This window comes from Coloeus monedula (assembly GCF_965178545.1).
Source record: "Coloeus monedula genome assembly, chromosome: 13".
Taxonomy (NCBI): Eukaryota; Metazoa; Chordata; class Aves; order Passeriformes; family Corvidae; genus Coloeus; species Coloeus monedula.
Window position 1 is genome coordinate 1940527 of NC_138793.1, and position 19494 is coordinate 1960020.

Genomic DNA, 19494 nt, shown 5'->3' on the forward strand with positions numbered 1-19494 from the left:
AAGTGATGGCGCGGCGGCGGAAGGGCCGGGGCGGGCCGGAGCCGGGTCCGGGCGCGGGTCCGGGCGGCAGCGGGGATGGGCCATGTGGCGGCGGGGCGCGGCCTGGGCGCGGGGCGCGAGCTGCGCCGTCCTGGGCCCCTCAGCGGGCGGGCCCCGCGCCGCTGTCGCTGCCGGCCGTAAGTGCGGGGCGGAACCGCGGGGACGGGATGGGCGGCCGCCCCTGCGCCCGGCCCCGGCTCCGTGCAGGCCCTCGGGATGCGCTGGAGCGGCTCCGGGGGAGCAGGCGCGGGGGCAGAGCCCGGAGCGGGTGCGGGGGAGCAGGAGCGGGGGCAGACTGGAGCACTGACCGGGGGTGACCGCCGAGCCTGTCCCTGCCTTCCTCCCGTACTTGGCTGGGCGAAGGGTCTCGTAAGATCACCGTGGTTTTATACCGCAGTTTCAGGTGTAAGGCGTCTGAACTGCTTGTTTTGGAGCTGCTCTGTAATCCACACCCTTACCCTGCCGGGCTTGTGAGGCCAGTGGGTGCTGCTCCAACTGGTCTTTCCAAAATTCCCTTTTCCCCTGCGCAAACCCACTGAGGAGCAGCAGGTGTAGCAAAAATCTGGTGAAAGTGTGAATCCGACCCATCGTTGGATTCTTGGTAGTGTCAAGGACAGTGGTGAACTTCAGCTAAATCTGTGTCAATCTGTGCCACAATGTGTCTGTTACATAACTCAATAATTACCCCAAAACCTTGAAGGTTGATAATTTAGCAAATAGTCATATTAAGACATAGGGAACCTAAAAATGTCATAGAGGGTCTCACACTAAGAGGCCCAGTATAACTAAGTTGTGAAGACCGCCGTGATTTTAACTGTTGTCTATTTCCATTCTAGATAAGCATCTGATAAAAAAAGATGCTAGAAAGAGAATTGTAAGTATTTGTATTTTGTTCAGAAAACAGTGCAGCCTCTTTCATTATAATTCCATTATAATGTGAGTGTGTGTGTAGTTGGCAAGCTGCAGGCTGTGGCTGTGTCAGTGTGTGGTGATGGATCTGTCACTGGGTTATACTCTGTGCAAGGCTGTGCTGGTCTAGTTCTGCAAATTGTAATAAAATTGTGAGATATTTGTGCAAAAATTGTGAGGGCTTGTGTCAGGACAGGTGTCAGTTTGGGGTCAGTGTTCCATGTGTAGCCTTGCCATTTCCCTAGATAACCCCCCTGGGCTATAAATTACGACAGTTGAAAAAAAATTCTCTTAATTTATTTTAGTTGTTTAGGTTTCTGAAAATAAAAATGGGATGCCTCTTAAGATTTAATCTACCTATATAATGGATGCTGAAATTATTACTTCAGCTGGCATTTATTTTAAGTTGGAAGTTAAGTCTCTGAGGTTGTGGCAGAGTGAAGAGCAGCAGGTGGCCGTCTGGAGCTCCTGGGGCCCTGGGAAGGGGAAGGAAGCTGGAAGGGGAGGGGGCTGGCTGTGGGAGCACCAGGAGGGAAGGCTGCCCCTTGCCCACCAGAGACAGTTGGTTTATGTTTGCCAGGGAGGGAAAAAGTGGTGGTCTGAGGGAGTCACAACATCCAAATGAATCCCCGCTGCCTTCCCATGAAATAATCTCTTCCCAGTGTAGGGAGCTGGCATGCTGGAATGGGCAGGGTGCATTTTTGAGACACTGTTCACTGCTCTGCCACAGTGTGGGTCTCAAAGTGATTCTGTTTTTCATCAGATCTGTATCGAGGGCAACATTGCGAGTGGAAAAACAACATGCCTGGATTATTTTGCACAAACTACCAGCATTGAGGTACTGGATGCACATTTCTTTGTCCTCATTTCCCTCACTGAGCAGCTGCTTGTCTTGACAGATCCAACAGTTTAGAAGTGCTGTCCTTGGGTGCATGAGGAGGGAGCAGCAGGGTCTGAGCCAGGGGCTTGCTGGGGCACCACCCCAACTTTTACAGTTAAATCACAGCAGAGAAATGTAGATCACATGTAGTATATACTGGATGCCAAAATACCAGTAAAACCTGTGAATCAGAGTTTGTACCTTTATGAAGTAACAGCAACCCACAGAGCATGGGCATGTTTGGACTTGCCTGTTTGCCATTTCATGTCACTGAAATCTTAGATGGGTCTGGTAAAAGCAAAGTAAAGAATAATGATGTAAAAATAGTGGTGTCATGTAACTGGGATCCCAGTGAATAGATGGCTTTTTTGAAACAAGGAAAATCTGTTAGAATTGTTTCAGGAGATTTCTTACTGATCTGGTATTTGATTTTGTGTTGCTTAGAACCAGGTTAGGGAAAGGGCAGGCTTGTTGTATTTTAAACAAAATCAAGATAAACCTCAGTGAACAGTTGCTTTTGTGTACAACAGATACTACTGCTTTCCCTGACAGACCTGGCAACACATTTGGTAATAAGTTCTAGGAATCCTCATAGAAATGCTGGATTGCCAGATGTTATTTGTTAATTTAGCAGGAATTGTCCTTATGAAGTAATTAACTGTTAATCCAAAGGATAACAAACTTTAATTTGCATACAGTGTAGCGTTTTTTAACTAGCTACTTAAGTTCCCAGGCTGATGAGATTCTCTTAGGCCTGACTCTACAGTATCATTGCAGATTTAGACTCTGTTTGAACCAGGCAGGTCTGATTTTACCTATTCAGGGCAGAAGCTTTTCTGATTCATTTTGTAAAAGATTTGAATACATTTGGTTTGTTAGAACACAAAAATAAAATGAAAATGAATGTGGTAGCAGTCTGATCCTCTACCTTTGCTGGCAAGTGTTACTTTCTGAGAAATTAATTTGTGAGGGGATGGGCTTGTCATTGAAATGCTAAGTGCTCTGCTAAGCTGTTCTTTCCCTTACATGGCACTGATTTTGACTCAAAAAAAAAATGAAATTCTTTGCAGGCATATGAGGTAATCTAATCAGTGTTTAAAAATGCTAGGAAGACGCTGTATATTGACATTTCTCTTTTTTTAGCAGTGTTCATTATTACCTTTTGTGTTACGAATTCAATGCTGTTTTTTTAAGAGTGATGAGCTTTCCAATACAAATCCTGAATACTCTGATTTACTACACAAGTATTCCTTAAAAATAGTTGTAGACTTGTAGGGTCACATTAAGTATTTTGAATCTAAGATGTGTTTAACATGGAGTAATGATTTTTAACCAGGTTTTGAAGGAACCCTTGACCAAGTGGAGGAATGTTCGAGGTCATAATATCCTGGTAAGTGGCAGAGGTTTCTGCAGTTACAGTGACTGTTCTTTTAGCAAGACATGTGTGATGGCTTTTTATCAGCCAGCAAAACTGATATGAAGGGTGTGACCTAAATCTCACAGGGCAAAAATGAAAGCTCCATGAAGCAAAAGAGCTTCTACTGCGATTAAGGCATGCATGTAATAGAAAGGCTGCATATAAAATGTGTTTTTGGCAAGGACTGGGTCTCCAGTGGGGTGTGAGTTAAAGCAATTCCCAGGAAGGTAAGCCTTGAGTGTGGCAGTTGTTTCTACATGTACTTGTGCCTGTTTCAAAGAAGGGAGGGATGTCACTCGAGGTGACGGTTGGATCTGATCAGTTAATGTTGTTTGACTGGAGTTCTGTGAACAGCTCTGGTGCCCCCAACATAAGAAGGACATGGAACTGTTGGAGAGAGTCCAGAGGAGGCCATGGAGGTGCTGAGGGGACTGGAGCCCCTCCCCTGTGGAGCCAGGCTGGGAGAGCTGGGGCTGCTCAGCCTGGAGAGGAGAAGGTTGGGTGGAGACCTCACAGCACCTCCCAGGGGCTGCAGGGGCTGCAGGGAAACCAGAGAGGGACAATTCCTCAGGGACTGCAGTGCCAGGACAAGGGGGAAAGGGGACATATTGAAAGAGAGGGCAGTTTAGGTTAGATGTACAGATGAAACTCTCCCCTGTGAGGGTGGGCAGGCCCTGGCACAGGGTGCCCAGAGCAGCTGTGGCTACCCCAGCATCCCTGGAAGTGTCCAAGGCCAGGTTGGACATTGGGGCTTGGAGCAGCCTGGGACAGTGGGGAGCAAATGATCACTTAATTCTTGTCAAACCTGGTGTCAGCTGTTTTAGTGCACTTCTTTTAGCAATGCTCTTGTACTGCAAAAGCTTTCTAAATACCCAGCTTCCTGTTGTGCTGTTTGTCCTAACAAATGTCCATCTGTCTTGCTTCTGTCTCTGACCCCAGGGCTTAATGTACCAGGATGCATCAAGGTGGGGGATAACTCTGCAGACCTACGTCCAGCTGACCATGCTGGAGCAGCATACCAGGCCCATGGTAAGGAAACTTCTGGTTTTAGTTTTAAAAGTAATTAGGTGTGGTTATGAGTGCTAAATCCTTTTAACCTTGTATTCAAAAGTTAAGATGCTGTGTGTGTTCATTCTTTGTTCCTGCAGTGAGTAGGAATTTCTGTGGTGCAGACATTGATCTGCTCTGTGTGTGCTCTGGGGGTAAAACCTCTGCCTCCTGCCTGCTCACAACTCCCCCAAACTGATCCTGCTGTTTGGGCACACCCTCAGGAGCTAGGCTTGCACAAATCTCTTCCTTATTACATGTCAGTGGCTTGTCTGTAATTTCATGATTTCAAATCTTTGGCAAACACTAAGTAATCTCGTGTTAGAATTCCTAGTACTGCTTCATGCTGTCTAGTACAAATTCAGCCATTGCTTCTTCTGTTTGTGCAAAATACTTCTACTACCATTTTCTATTCTTTTTTCAGATGGTTTACATCCTTTTTTTTCTTGTAGTTTTTTTTTCTATCAATTTTCACATTCTACCTTTTTATTAAGATTTGTTCATTCTTTCCTTCCTACACCTTTTGTTACATTCTATGCTATCTTCCATTCCCTGATTACAAGACCTGGTGTTAGATGCCATGCTTATATCTTACTGATGTTCTTATGTTCTGTTTTGTGAGTTTGTGTCAGGGCAAACTTTCAGCAGTGCCACATAGGAGAGTGGTACTGCACATACAATCACTAGGTTTTTGGAAGAGGTGTTTTTCCAAGACAGTAGAAATCCTGTTCTGTTGGAGAAGAAGTTCATTCAAGATTTCCTGAGGATTTCCCTGCATTTCAATCTGAGCTTTTTTGTCATTTGAGCCTTGCAGCCATTTTTGCTTCGTTAATGTGCTGAAACCTGGGTTAGAGGTTGCTCTGCCAGGCCCAAGAGTGTCAGAGGATCTCCCTGCTCCAACATGAAGTGCTGCTGGAGCACATGCAAGGCTGGCTAAGGCCAGTGCTCTGGCAGCTGCAGTTACTTCTTTTAAAAGTCCTGTTTCCTTGCTTGAGTGTGTCTGATGTCAGCTCTGTGCAGTGACCCAGCAACACATGGGATGGGGCAGCAATTTGGGGAGCAATAGTTCCCATTGTCCTGCAGACCCCAAGTGGATTGCTGCTTTTTCTACCCTGAGTTACCTTCCACTGCTCAGCTGAATGCTGAGCACTTACCTTTGAACTGGTGTATGAGTAACAAATCAGAGTAAGATCAGGAGTCCTTGTTTGTTTTGTGGTTCCCACGCTCCCAGTCAGTTTATCACAAGATCTGAAAATGGTGTTTCATGTGATGTGCCATGAGTGTGAAAAGAAAGAAGTGTGAAAATGTAGAGAGTCAAGTTTTATGTTGCAGATTTCCCCCATAAGGATGATGGAGCGATCGATTCACAGTGCAAAACACATTTTTGTGGAGAATCTGTATCGAAGGTATGGGATGTGGTTTTCTACTTTACTTTCTTGGATTAATTATTTTAAATGTATATATATATTCAACTGATAATTTCTTTGGTAATGTGCATTTAAGTGGCCTGTGAAATCTGCCAGTTCTATGTTGGAGTGGCATTGTGTTTGATATGGGATGTGCTGCCCACTTCCTGTAGGATTCTGGAAAACCTTTTCCAGCAGTGCTCCTGAATATTTAGAACTCAGTATTATTTAGACACCACCTATTAAAGTTATCTGCTCTCCAGCTGAATCCCCAAATCTTGCTTGGATCAAAAGAAACACATGCTGGACATGTAAAAAGTCATGAGGATAAAAAGAATAACACTGTAGGAGTGAGACACCTGGGCAGTGTTATCCAGCCTGGCATCCAGGATTGGCGTTCCTTGCAAACAGGGACTCGAGTCCTGAGCTCTTGCTCAGAATCAGGATTGACAGGATCAAAACAGACTTGGTAGGCTGTGAGGGAAGAAAGAACAATCACCTATTACCTGCCCCAGGTATAACTCACCCATCCCAAACTAACTGAAATAGTGCAGGAATCAGGTTTTATTTGGTTTGTTTGTTTGGAATGCTGATCTTCTCTTGAGGAGTCTGTGTGACAGATGGGTTTTAGTGGGTTTTTCAGTGGCCTTGAGGGACAAACCCAGTTTGTTGCCACGAGGTGTCATCCATGCTGCACGAGCACCTCTCAGCCACGGGAATGGCTTTGGAAGTGGGAAGAGACACATTATTTATCTCAGTCCACACACAGTGGAAGCAGCCTGGAGTATCCTCATTTTTAATTACTGACTTCTTTTTTCATTGTAGACAAAGTGCTTTTTTCCCCAGATGTAGTTGCTATGAGGCCAAATCTGCTTGTGTCAACTCTGAATTAATTTAATAATAACAATTTTAAGGGCATCTAAGATATTTTGTGGCTTCAGCACTTTTTAAATGTTGGACAAAAGGCATTTGCTTTGTTTTGTTACAGCAAGCTAGAAGGCAGTGATAGTACCAACAGCAAACCAAAAGAAAGGATGTGTAAAAGGATTATAAATAAAACAAGGAATAATTGAGGACTGTATGAAAGTAGCTATTTTGTTACACATTAAAAAATGAATAAATGTGGCTGTGTTAGGTGAATTTTAGTGTGTGCACATGAGTGTGCAAGGTGTGCTGTAGGTGAGCACTGCAGTTCACTGTCCCTGTGAATCCATCATTAGTTATGACAGAAAACTCGCTCTGTTCATGTTGAACTTAGGCAGTGAAAACTTTACTTGGTAGGAGTCAAATGTCAGCAAATTTTGGAAATGAAAACACCATTTTGTGCCTTTTATATTCCCTGTATCTTTGTGGATCTCAAGGCAGTCCTCCCAGGATTACCCAGGGAGAGCAAAGGCATGTTGTCTGCAGGGCAGGTCGATGCAGAATTGACTTGGATGTGTCTGTCTTTTAGGGTAAGAACAGTGGAGCTTTTTTGTATTTCCAATTCCTTTTAACCTTCCTGTTTCCTGCATCTATCCCAGAGAAAAGTAGCAGAGTCAGTGTTTGGCTGATGTGGACCCTTGCTACCCAGAACTGAAGTATTAGAAGAGTAGCAGTGACCAGTGTTACCCCAGTTCTGGCTGGCAGATCAAGAGGGGAGGTGGCACAGATAGGGATTTTGCATTTTTCCATACTTAGGGAAATACCTTTATTGCTTTTGCCAGGGATCAAAGCAAGTTGCCAGGGGAATAGTTTAGAAATCTGTGGAATATTTTTCTTCAGTCCTATTTAAAATGGCACAACTGGTCTTAATCATTCAGCTGGAGAGTACAGGAGCCTCCCAGCTCCGTCCTTTTTTAAAATTTTTCTTTTGCAGAAGCATTTAGGAAAGAGTGTGAAATATGTGTTACTGTCACCAGTTTCAAAGACAGGATACTGTAAAATTAGTAATATTTGACAATCAGGACTAAAGTGAAAATTGATGTACTGATAAAAACATAGGATGTGAGTCTTAACATGTCCTCAATAACTCCCTTTTACTTGAGTTGTCTGATATTTTATTATTGTTGCTGAGATAACTTTGGGACATCTGTCTCCAGCATTCTGTGCTCTCCAAGTTCAGAGTTCCAGTTAAGCATGTCGAATATTTCAACAAATACTTTTATACTCTTTCAACAAATATTTCTTACAGTGGTAGTAAATTTATTGACACTTTGGCATTTTGTTTTTGCTGCCTTTTACTGTGGCTTCTGTAAGGAATTGTTGGTGCTGCTCAGTAAATCCAGCCCTTCTGGTGACATGCCCTGGGACAGATTTGAACTGGTGCTGATACAAAGAACCTGAGCAATAAATACCATTGACACTAATTTACTGTTATTGTGGGAATGTCACTGAGGTAATGATTTTCTTCCTGGTCACCAAGTAATTATTGCTTAACTGTAATGGAAAAATAATGTTTGTAACTGCTAATAATGTAAACTTTAGGCTAATAAGTACTTTTTTTTAAAAAAAAAGAAAAATATTTGGTCTATTTTATAAACCATGGTTTATGTGACCTTCAATTTGGGTGGGCATAATGTTGGTCTTTTCACAAATGTTGGAGTAAATGGGGAGTGATTCTGGTGAGCAAAATGAGAATTTGGAATTGATCTCTGCTGCTGCTCAGTGAGTGATGCCTCTTGTGTTTGTTCAGTGGGAAAATGCCAGAGGTGGATTATGCTGTCCTAAGTGAATGGTTTGACTGGATCCAGAACAACATTGATGTTTCAGTTGATTTGATAGGTAACATTTTGATGGGTCTGGAGGGATGTGTTTGTGGGTGGGTTTCCTTTTGGGGAGAAAAAATAATTCTTGTTTCTTGGCTCATAAATAATCACATTATTCAGTATAAAAGTGGTAGCATCAGACAGCTTGGGTTTGTGGGTGGTTCATGGATTGATTCATGGTAGTGCCAAAGGGGAGGTCCAGTGGTGGTACCCAAGTCAGGATTCTTCCCATCTATAGTTTGTGAAGTGAGTTTCTTCTTTGCTTTTAAAGCTGATCCTCGAGCATAACTATAACAATTTTTGTTCCTGCAGTTTATTTGCAGACATCTCCTAAAGTTTGTTATGAGAGGCTAAAGACACGATGTAGGGAAGAGGAAAAAGTCATTCCTCTGGTAAGGAGTTTTGAAAACATAATGATTCCAATCTAAATACTAAAATTGTATCCTGTGTGTATTGCCAAAATGTGGTGCAGCTGTTTCCACTGCAACTAAACCCTGAGTATTTAATTTTGATTTATTTTTAAAAAATGATCTGTCACGCACGCTGACTCTCCCAGGTGTTCTGTTCTAGTAGTCTGTGCACTATAGCTGACTTTAGGGGCAGTATTAATCAACTGGTACTCTTCTCTAAGATGTAGAAGTCAATTGCTTTTGTACCATTAAATGGCATAAAAGCACCCAGGTGAAGCACAGATACCTGGGCTTGCAGGTGCTAAGATTTCTGTGGGCACTTTGTTGTCTGGTATCACCAGGATGTTTGTGCATGAAGAGTGTCTCTGCTGTGGCTGACAAGAAGCAACTCCTTGAAAATCTGGGAATTTGGGAGCTTGGGAATCTGCTTTAGAACAAACTGTGGTAATGGAACAGTGACTTTCTGTGCCAGTTTACAGAACTGCCCCTCATGCCACAAGGCTTCTGAAAAAGCCTGACCAGACATAAATGCAGTTCCCTCTGCATGTCCTCTGCAGCTCTGGTGGTGGGTGGCTCAGGAGAAGCCATTGTCAGTTGAAGATCTGTGCAAAGAGCTAAATTTTGGGCCAAATGGGTGAAATTCTGCCTTGAGAATAAATCCTCCTGTAATGGATTTGAAGAGCCCTTGTGTTATTTTGCAGCTCTGCTGAAGAGGAGGGGAGCAGTTATGAATGAACAATGTGAAGTGGTCTCCATGAAGAAAAAAAACACTTGATGACAGGCAGAAGAGCTTTTAGGGGAAATTGAGTTACAAGAAAGTGAACTGGGAATTTTAGGGAAATGTATTGACACAGAAAGTTCCTCCCATACATATTCTTTGCAGCCTTTCCCTTTTTGTCCTTACTTTGTTGTATTTTTCTCTGTAAAACCTTGAACCACATTTTACCTGGGGGAGAGAATCCTGGTTGCTTCATCTTAAAAGGAGCTGAGAGCTCTGTGCTCCTGTAAGCTGTGTCTTTGAGGTCTTCGTGGAGTTAAACTTTGTACTGGGAATTAATTTTTCTCAAAAATCTTCTGATGCTTTTCATTTTTTGTTAGTGGAAGATATGTGTTGCAGGCTTTTGTATGTGTCTCTTAACTACTTCCCAAATGGTTAAAGATTGCAATGTGTGTGTCATCCCTGGGCACATGTGTTATTCCAGTGCCTCTTTTCTAGGAATATTTAGAAGCTATTCATGAGCTCTACGAAGAGTGGCTCATTAAACGTGCACTGTTTGAAATTTCCTGCCCAATACTTGTGAGTATTATTTTAATTATAACCAATTAGGCATGTGGGGAATTGTGCTTTCCAAATAAGAAGAGCATTGTTTAGTGGTAAAAGTAAATAAATCTGCTTTTCTGACAATCTTTGGAGAAGGACAACCTCAGAAAAACATGATAGGTGTTGGTGTATAGCATAAAGTGGGGTCTGCCATATCTCCAGTGGAATTTGAGGGGCTGTTCACTGGGATTGCTTGTGGGATCAGCTGTGTAGCTTTTCAGGGAATGCCAAATTCCCAACAGAAAGCAGCTTGGACAGATCCCATGGAGTATCCCAGTTTGGCTGCACTGGTAGTCCTGTTCTGTTTAGCTCAAAAGAAACCAAGTTATATGGTGTCAGTTATTTCCAGTGTTCATTTTCTTCTTTCCAAGGTAATTGGAGCTGACCATGACATGCAGAAGATGGTAGAGAAGTATGAAGAAAACCGGGACCAAATACTGAACCCACCTAATAGACAACACCATTTATAGAAGTCTGTGACTGTTGTATCAAAAATCATCTATGAAGTCTGATTTGGTATTTTGAATATTTAAATATAATGGGTATTGTTTTTGTACTATGCTTTGTAGAATGTTGTGGACTTAGTGCTCTGGAATGATCAGATACCAATCAGAAACAGCATATGAGCCAATTCCCTTTGTGTTTTTAGGTTCTCCACCAGCTTTACTGTGTCAGTTCCCTTCAGCTCAAATATGGCTGTTTCTCTCATTTCCCACTTCACTGCTGCTTCCTAGAAGTAACTTTAGTTTCTTTTTTTTTTTCCCCAAGACAACCCTGTTTTTGTAATTTGAAATAAATGGTTTGTTACAACGCCCCTCTGAGGGAGGTAACTGAGGTTCCTCTTTCATAGCCCCCTTGGGGTGAACAGGGTGAAACAACAGCAAACGAGCAGTGTGTGTACAAGGGAGGTTTATTTATTACAGACCTGTCAGCCTGTCCCTGGTGCTCAGCAGATCATCCTGAGTGTCATGTCATGGCATGTATGGGATAACCACGGGATCAGACCCAGCCAGTCTGTGTTTAGGAGGGGCAGGTCCTGCCTGGCCCACCTGATCTCCGTCCATGACCAGGTGCCCCTCCTGGTGGATGAGGAAAAGGCTGTGGATGTGTCTCCCTGGACTTCAGCAAAGCCTTTGACACCCTCTCCCATGGCATCTCCTGGAGAAGCTGCAGCCCACGACTGGCCAGGGGCATATTTGGCTGGCATAAGAACTGGCTGATGGCCAGGCCCAGAGAGTGCAGGGAAATGGGATCCCCCTGGGCTCAGTGTTGGGAGCAGTCCTGTTTAACACCTTTACTGATGATCTGGAGGAGGGCAGTGAGTTTACCATCAGCAGAAGGGGGTGATACCCAGTTGGGTGGGAATGGGATCTGCTGAGGGACCAGACCAGGCTGGATGGATGTGCATGAGACCACTGCCATGAGGTTCAGCAGGGTCAGGGGCAGAGTCCTGCACTTTGGCCACTATAACCCCCTGCAGCTCCAGGCTGGGGCAGAGAGGCTGGAAATCTGGACATGGCACTCAGTGCTCTGGTGGGTGACAAAGTGGTTGGTTACAGGCTGGACTCAATGACCTCAGAGGTATTTTCCAACCTCAGTGATTCTGAGATTTTAAAACAATTGAATTGCAGCAGAAAGGAGGGATGCAGCTCTTTGGGTTCTTTTCTGTACAAGTACAAAAAATACCAGAAGGTATAGAAGGCAAGGGTAAGAGCAGATAGTGGGAAGATCTCACAACCTGTGGATCCAGTGATGAGGCTGGACTGCTGTAATGCTGATATGGTCGGAACAATGTTCAGTCTTGGTCCCTTGGAGGTGGGGTCCACAGAACAAAAGGTTCAGAGGGTTACAGACATTCCAGTGCCCAGATCCCTCCCCACGGAGGGGATTCCTTGTGTCTTGATGTGGTTGTGAGATCCCAGCCTTGCTGTGGCTGAGCTGAGGAACAGTGAAACTACAGGGTGCAGGGAATTGTATTTGTTTTTCCTTTCAAACAGTTATTAAAAAGTTCCTAGAATTAATTGATTTTTACAATGTTTTGCGTTCTTTGCTTTTACTTTTTTTTTTATAAAGAAAAACACAGATGGTTCTTTGGGTTTATATCATGATCTGTTTATTATGACCTGCAAGTACTTGGAGAGTAGTGAAAAACCAGTGGGGGTTTAATTCTTGGACTTGTTACATGAAGTGCTGAGTTGTCCTTCACTTGTGCTTTACTCTCTGGATGTTTTCTTCAAGGGAATCCTTTCAATGCAGCACTCAGACTGTTCTCACATTACTTTTTCTGGGTAATTTTAGGGGAATGATCCCCGAAGTACAGAGTATCTTATTTCCCCTACTGGTTTTGGTCGGCTTAGCTGGAGCAAGCAAGGCTTCATTAGCACTTTGATCACTTTTCACAGACATTTGTCTGGCACTTATTGCAGGACAGAAACATTCAGTTGTGTGGCTTTTCAACAATATCTGATGGTGCTGCTTTTGGAGATCACTGCTTTTGTAGGATTGTGGTTTGCCTAAAAACCATTGCACTGAAGCAACCACACCAAGTCAGGAATTGCAGCTCCTGTCCTTATTCCCATCTGGTGGTGCATTTGTTTTTTCTAAATCACAGCAACTTAATAATGATGAGTGCTCTGAGAGAGCATTTCCTAGTGAAGTACTAAGTTAGCACTAAAGCTTGTGATCCCAGGAATGCCATTCTATCGCTCTGTTGTCAACCTTTAGAATTCTAGCTCAAAAGATTTTGTGTGCTAAGTAATTATCTTACTTATTGCAGCTTCTTTATAGGGGGATAGTAGATATTCTTGATACCTTCTGCTAAACTTTCAAAATTTTTTCTTCTCTAAGAGTGCAAAAGAACAATTTCTGTGAAAGTGGTTCTATACATTTGAAGTTCAGTTGTCTGGACTTTGTTCTTAATTCTAATTTCCCTATGGATATACATTTTGCACAGTACAGAAAATGTCACTTAATGGTTTAGTACAGAGAATCTTACAGCCCAGAGGATGCCACTGTGACTTGTCAGAACACTTTCTGTTCCTAATACCCATTTCTCACAACCCAGAGCTGAAGGCAGTCCTGTCACCAGGTGTTACCTTGGGCAAAGGTCTTTTTCTCCAACACTGCGGGAATCAAGGGATGACAGAATTTCAACCATCAGTTGCTCAAAAAGCAAATCTTTATATTTTAGTTCCTGAGGTTTTTCTAGTCTAATCCACACGCGCTCCTCTGAATTTTTTCGGGGATGAAAATCTGTTATAAACAACTCACACTAAATTAATTTCAGCTATTTTAACTATACATGAAAGGCATTTTTTAACATTCAAATCTGAGCTCCGTATTAGCCACAGTGAAGAAAATTAACTCTACCCCAGCCCAAACCAGCACACATTTCAGTGCTACTGTAAAAGCTACTTGAAGCAGTATTAAAGTGTCTTTCTAGGAAACAAGTGTAGCACAGAATTTTTAGGGTTGGAAGGGACCTCTGGAGGTCACCAACTCCAAGCCCTGCTCAGGCAGGGTCACCTGGAGCAGGTGACACAGGTATGTGTCCAGGTAGATTTGGAATGTCCCAGAGAGGGAGACTCCACACCCTCCCTGGGCAGCTATTCCAGGGCTCTGCTCCCTCCAGGGAAAGAAGTTCTTCCTCATGTTGAGGTGACACTTTTTGTGTTTTAGTTTGTGGCCATTGCTCCTTGTCCTGCTGCTGGGCACCACCCGAAAGAGTCTGGCACCATTCTCTGACACCCCTTGGAGATATTTGTATAAAGAAGCACTGGAGACTGTGCTGAAGTACAGCAGCAGTGTGCTTTCCCAAATTAATTCAGTGTTCTGTGTGACACAGGCTCTCAGTGCTGGGATCCCAGCTTCCAGCTGATCCAACACTCCTGAGCTTTTCACATAGCACTCCCACCTGCAGGATATCCTTAATCCTGCCTCTGCTGCTCACTGGGATCCTTCTCTGAGCAGATTTTTTTTCCTGCCACTAAAATGGCAAAGAAAGATTTTTATCCCTTCATTTTAGTGAGATGAAGTGGCTTGCAGAAGAATTCTGTGTACTCCTAGTACAGAACTAAGTGTCAGGAGCAGGGGCAAGGGAAATGGCAGCAGTAGCTGGACCTCTCTCTCCCTCCTGGTGGTAGTGAACAGTTAAAATGCTCAAGGCTTCTCTTGAAAATTGTGGTGGTGGCCACAAAATACTTTGGTAACAAATGGAGGCAGATATAAAACCTGTAACACAGGTTAATGCCTCTACAAAACCAAGTGTCCACAGGGCTGTTTCCCTCTTTAAAGCTAAAGGAATGTTAATCAAACTTTCTAAACCTGTTTTCGAAGTCAGGAGGAAAATTAGCTCAGACACAGCTTCAAAGGAATGCAGAGAGTTAACAGGAGTATTTAACAGGAGTATAATCCAGTATGGCATTTGTAAAGCTGGGTCTGCCAGTTGAGAAGAATTTACCTTGTACTGGAAGAGTATTTCAGGAATAGGTCTGTGAGGGGAAGAAAGAAAAGTAAGATGCTCAGCTGGCATTAAGAACAGCCAGAAGGAATCTGACTGATGAATTAAATGGATTTAAACTTATGGAAGTTGCCTACCCTTTACAAAGGTGACCATTCAGGTTTCCTTGCCAAAGAGATCATTAAGAATTTGTGTAACTCCTTCTGGTTTTTACTGTCCCAAAGCAGTGATGTGGTTGTGGGTTTTTTGAAAACTGTTTTGACAAAGAGAATCACCTCCTTGAAAACAGGATCAAGGCCACAGGTGAGAGGACAATCCCCCAAGCAGATTACAAAAAAAGCACTACAGACTCAAGTGTGATGGCACAGCATGGCTTGCTCGGTTCTGTCGATGATGACATAAGGCTCCTGGGTGTCACTCACCGGTGAGTTACAGTTCTGCAGCTTCCCTTCACTGCCTCCAGCAGAGTCACGTCCAGGCTGCACCAGGCTCCTGCCCCGTGTGCTGGTCCTGCCCCCGTGTGAGGGCTGCACATCAATGCTTTGGGGGGGGATGTAGGTGAGGTTGGGGGGCTCTCTAACATGCCTGAAGCACTCGGAAGCTGGGTGTGCCTTAGCAGGATCCACAAACAGTCTCTTGCTGTCAGAACCAGTAGTGGAATCCTCCGTGTGCCCAGCAGTGCAGCACAGACCTGAAGATGGCTCAGTGTGTGAAGCTGCTCTCTTGTGCAGCTCAGCATCTGTCAGGTATGTATGCTTTGTTTGGGAGTGATTAAATTCTCTAAGGTGCCTCTCACTTGTTCCTGCATATGCCATTGCCTCAGGCTGGCCAGTTTCCTCTACTGGATACATAAGTTCTTCCTGAGCATCCTTGATTTGTAGTTTTGTGAAGGTTAAAGACAGCTCACACACATCCTCTTCCCTGGGGATGCTGCAGTTTTGGGCAAAGTCCTTATAGGGCAGCGACTTCAGCTCAGTGGGTTCATCACGAGGGGCTGGGTCTATGCAATTTATGGCATCATTAATTTCTGCTTCAATTGATTCTTCTGGGATTTCTGGAGCTTCGAACTCCAAGGTGGTTTTGTTGTCACAGGAGCTGTCAGCAAACATGGCGAAGGCTGGGGGGCCGCTGGCTCCTGGGGACAGAGGCGCAGGCCCCAGCGCTCGTGCAGCTGACTCTGCAGCCACTGCCAAGGCACACTCCTCACTCAGACTGCCTCTTGGCTCCTTTTCCAAAGCCTTTGGAGAGAGCTTCTCACCAAAAATCGGTGTTTGTCCTATGACAATGTCACTGTATTTGATCAGGAAGTCCTCGCTGTCAGAGCATTTGCCTGGGAGATGCATGGCGTTGATGCCTTTCCTTTGGTGCTCCTGGAGGCTGGCAGGAGATGCAGCAGCTGCTGACTGAGCCACGTCCCCTTTGATCCTCAGATTCCCAGCAGCTTCAAAGGATACAGCACAGGTAGCTGAACACTTCTGCTGGGGAGCAAGGCACAAAGGTGTCTCGCTGTTCCCTTCATTTTCCAGACTTTTGGTGTCTCCTCTCTGGGGTGTCTGATCTTCCTCGTCCTCCTCTCCTTGATGCCGATGTGTTCCCTGCTGCTGCAGGCTCTTCTCCAAATTGCCATGTTTTTCTTCATTTGTCACTTCGAGGATGGCTTCACACTCGAGTCTTGCCAGGAATATTTCAAATGCAGTCTGCTTCATTTCCTCATTGTTTCTCTTTTCGACAAGTGAAAACTCTGTCGCTGTAGTTGCAACATAACCTATTTTCTCCAGGACTGCTTTCACAATGTCCTCTGGGAGCACTGGCTGGATGTAGTAGACAAAATTCCCAGTGAAGGTCTGGAACAGAACGCAACATGGAAAAGCCGGTGAACACTGGGGGAGTGGGGTGCAGGGAAATGTGAAATAGTTGATTTCCTAAAGATCAAAAATACTTCAAAACTTGCTTCAAAACATACTTCAAAACTGTGTTCCTAGAAGTCTGAATTTTGAATTGCAGTGCCTGAGGCTTTTCTAACAGCACTATTTTGGCAGCCTCTCGAGCATTGTAGCTTTGCTACAGCACATCACTTTCAGTGTAGTTTTTTTTTTCCTCACCTTCCCAAGGCATCTTCTGAACCTCAGGAATTAGAGATCCTTGGTTCTACATATATGACCTTTTGTATCAAATTTAATTATACAAACAAGGGTCAATCTTTAATTAAGGATGTTACTCCTTATCACAATTTATATAAAAATCAGACCTCATAGTGCAATTATACTTCTCTAATTCATTCTGTATATGACACTCCCTTTCAATTACCACGTGGAATATTTTTCATTTGTAGATATCGAGATTGGGCAGCTATCCCAGCACACATCACTGGTGGACCATGTAGCGTGGGAAGACTTACTTTGCTAACACCCAGTGCAAAACTGCTTGCTTTTATGAGACATAAAAGGTCTATTCTTCCAAATAAGTCAGATTGTAATGATAATTTTGTACCCTTCCAGTTTAAACCTGCTGGGGTCTTGGCTAGGAGTACCCGTACTCAGAAAGGAAGAGAGTAAGAAAATAATTTTAATCAAACTAGAGAAACTCAGAAATAAACCTTATGTGTTCTGCTGAACCTAAGCTTTTTAAACAAACAGAGGTTCATAGAATGAATCACTGAGTCTTTTCCTAAAGAAACAGATATGATGCACTCACTGTTAATCACATTTCTGAGCTGCTGACAAGTCTGTAACATTTTCCTACACACTCCTGCTGTGAACTTTACTACCCTTGAATTAAACTACCATTGTTTGAAAGCACCTTTCTGCGGGGAGACTATTCTAAAAGAAATATTGCCCAAACACCTCTCTTTGCACAAGCTGTCTGCAAAACAGCAATAAAATGCTGCTGCTGTGCAAAAACTTAAAAAAATTGTTCAACATGTGCTTGGTTTTAGACCTACTCCAGGCACGAGGCCTAGTTTGTAACCTGGAAGTGGTTTTTGGTTTTGTCTGAAACCCTGTGACAGGAGAGACTATTCTGAGCTAGGCATGACCAACTCCTGCCAAGTCATAACAGAACAGAGGTAGGAATGCAAAGTCACAATTTCCAGGAGTGGGGTACCTTGTTTTCAGGCTGCCCAGCTTGGGACAGACCAAGGCTGACCCCTGGGCATTAGTGTCACAAGCAGGAGGTTCAGGAAAACAAAACTGACCCCCAAAAATGCCACAGTAAAATTCTCACATAAATTTGTCAAGAGTGTCCTGCACTCCCCTCCTTTTGTTTCTTCTGAAGTGGGGGCAGCTGCAGGCACTGCTGGGACATCAGAGGAGGTGAGAGGCAGGACGTGGGAAATACTATTCCATGTATAGCCAGTAGCTTTTCATCAAATCTGTATGTACACAAGGTACTGGTTGTTCTCCAACTTGTGCCTTGCAGTAGAATTACTTCAGGCCTGCAGCAGGCTTTCTTGCACTTTGGGTTATCCACAGTGCAGCCTAGGATTCTCGTGTTAGGAAAAGCTGAACCCACGAAGTGTACACCTGACTATCTTATGCTTTGCCCTGTTTTAGGGAGATGAATGAGAAGAACAGGCATCTACAGCTGACTGAGAATCCATATGTGAGACCTAAGTGCAGGAAGAAGCAAAGAAATGGCTTTTCCTCACTAGTACCTGTTGCCAAAGCGAGGGAAGTAAGTTTGCATTTGGGTGTTTGGGGATTCTGTTTAAATTTGGGATGTCTGAAGATGGCTGTGTCTTCTGGGCAATGGGACGTGTTCAGTGTGCTGGGGAAGTGTGGTAACTGTGACCACCCTGCTGCAAAAAGCAACAGCAGTTCCTCTTTCCAAGGGGCTTTCCCTGCCCACTCCAGCAGCTGCAGGCTCTGAGCCAGCATGAGGGACCAGAGAGGCACTGGCTCACCTGGCCTTTGGCACGAAGCCACTGGAGATGGCCACTGCTAAAAACATCCCTACTTACAGGCAGGTTTTGGTTAAAGATTAGTATGATGACAGGCAAAGCCTTTCAGAGTAGCTTTTACCTTCTCTGCTGTCTCACCACAGCCGAGAGGCTCCGTTCCCAACCCCCGGAGTTGCTCAGCACTCCCGGCCTCAGCGAGGACAAGGCCTGTGAAGGCCAGCGAACGTCTCTGAGCACACCCGCTTTGCACTGGGCACCCCGTCCCGAGCAGGATGTGCCCCGGCCCCGCTCCCAGCACCCTGTCCCGAGCAGGATGTGCCCCTGATCCCGCTCCACCTCCCGGTGCCGCTGCCGAGCCCCGGCCCGGGGAAGCGGCCTCGTAGCCCCGGGGCGGGCTGCAGCGCCGTACCTTCAGGGAGCGGATCTCCCGGCGCCAGGGGCACAGCAGGAGGTTGACGCAGAGCAGCTCCAGCAGCTCCAGCGCCTTGAGCAGGTCGCGCAGGGCGCGGCCGCCCCGCGCCCGCCGACAGCGCTCGGCCACGCCGCGCACGTCCAGGGCCCCGCGGCGCCCCGGGCCCAGCAGCCGCCGCGCCCGGGCCTTGAGCGCGGGGTCAGCGCAGGCAGCGAGCTGCCCCTGCGCCGCGCGGGCCGCCAGGTGCGACACGTACTCCCGGAGCAGCGCCGGCTCCGCCATGGCGCCGGGCCGCCCGCCCCGCCCCGCCATTGGCCGGCGCCGCCCGCGTGCCGCGCCGCCATTGGTGCTCCCGCCTGTCAGTCAGGGCGGGGGGCGGAGCCCCGCGAACCGAAAGTGAAAGGCGCGAGGGTGGTGAGGGCTGGGCTGGGCTGTGCGCGGGGCGGGGCGCGACGTGAGGTGAGGTGAGGTGAGGTGAGGTGAGGTGAGGTGAGGTGAGGTGAGGTGAGGTGAGGTGAGGTGAGGTGAGGTGAGGTGAGGTGGTCTTGG

At 45.4% G+C, this 19494-nt stretch overlaps 2 protein-coding genes across 2 annotated transcripts; one reads left to right on the forward strand and one right to left on the reverse strand.

Annotated features, from left to right (window-relative positions):
* The first annotated feature begins 44 nt into the window (after positions 1–44).
* Positions 45–10948, forward strand: TK2 (thymidine kinase 2). Its single transcript, XM_082290265.1, has 10 exons — positions 45–176; positions 876–913; positions 1712–1786; positions 3165–3218; positions 4185–4274; positions 5625–5698; positions 8373–8461; positions 8758–8837; positions 10072–10152; positions 10548–10948. The coding sequence occupies exons 1-10, from the start codon at positions 83–85 to the stop codon at positions 10644–10646; spliced, it is 774 nt and encodes a 257-aa protein (XP_082146391.1). The 5' UTR covers positions 45–82; the 3' UTR covers positions 10647–10948.
* Positions 10949–12343: 1395 nt separating this feature from the next.
* Positions 12344–19227, reverse strand: LOC309577850 (uncharacterized protein; the record flags this gene model as incomplete). Its single annotated transcript, XM_082290103.1, has 2 exons — positions 12344–16479; positions 18943–19227. The coding sequence occupies 2 exons, from the start codon at positions 19225–19227 to the stop codon at positions 14986–14988; spliced, it is 1779 nt and encodes a 592-aa protein (XP_082146229.1). The 3' UTR covers positions 12344–14985.
* Between the last annotated feature and the right edge of the window lie 267 nt (positions 19228–19494).

Excerpts from the sequence above, each read along its gene's own strand:
- TK2 (XM_082290265.1), top strand. The coding sequence starts at position 83 with ATGTGGCGGCGGGGCGCGGCCTGGGCGCGGGGCGCGAGCTGCGCCGTC. Across the intron at positions 914-1,711 it reads AAGATGCTAGAAAGAGAATT|ATCTGTATCGAGGGCAACAT; the intron begins GTAAGTATTTGT and ends GTTTTTCATCAG. Across the intron at positions 8,462-8,757 it reads TGTTTCAGTTGATTTGATAG|TTTATTTGCAGACATCTCCT; the intron begins GTAACATTTTGA and ends TTGTTCCTGCAG.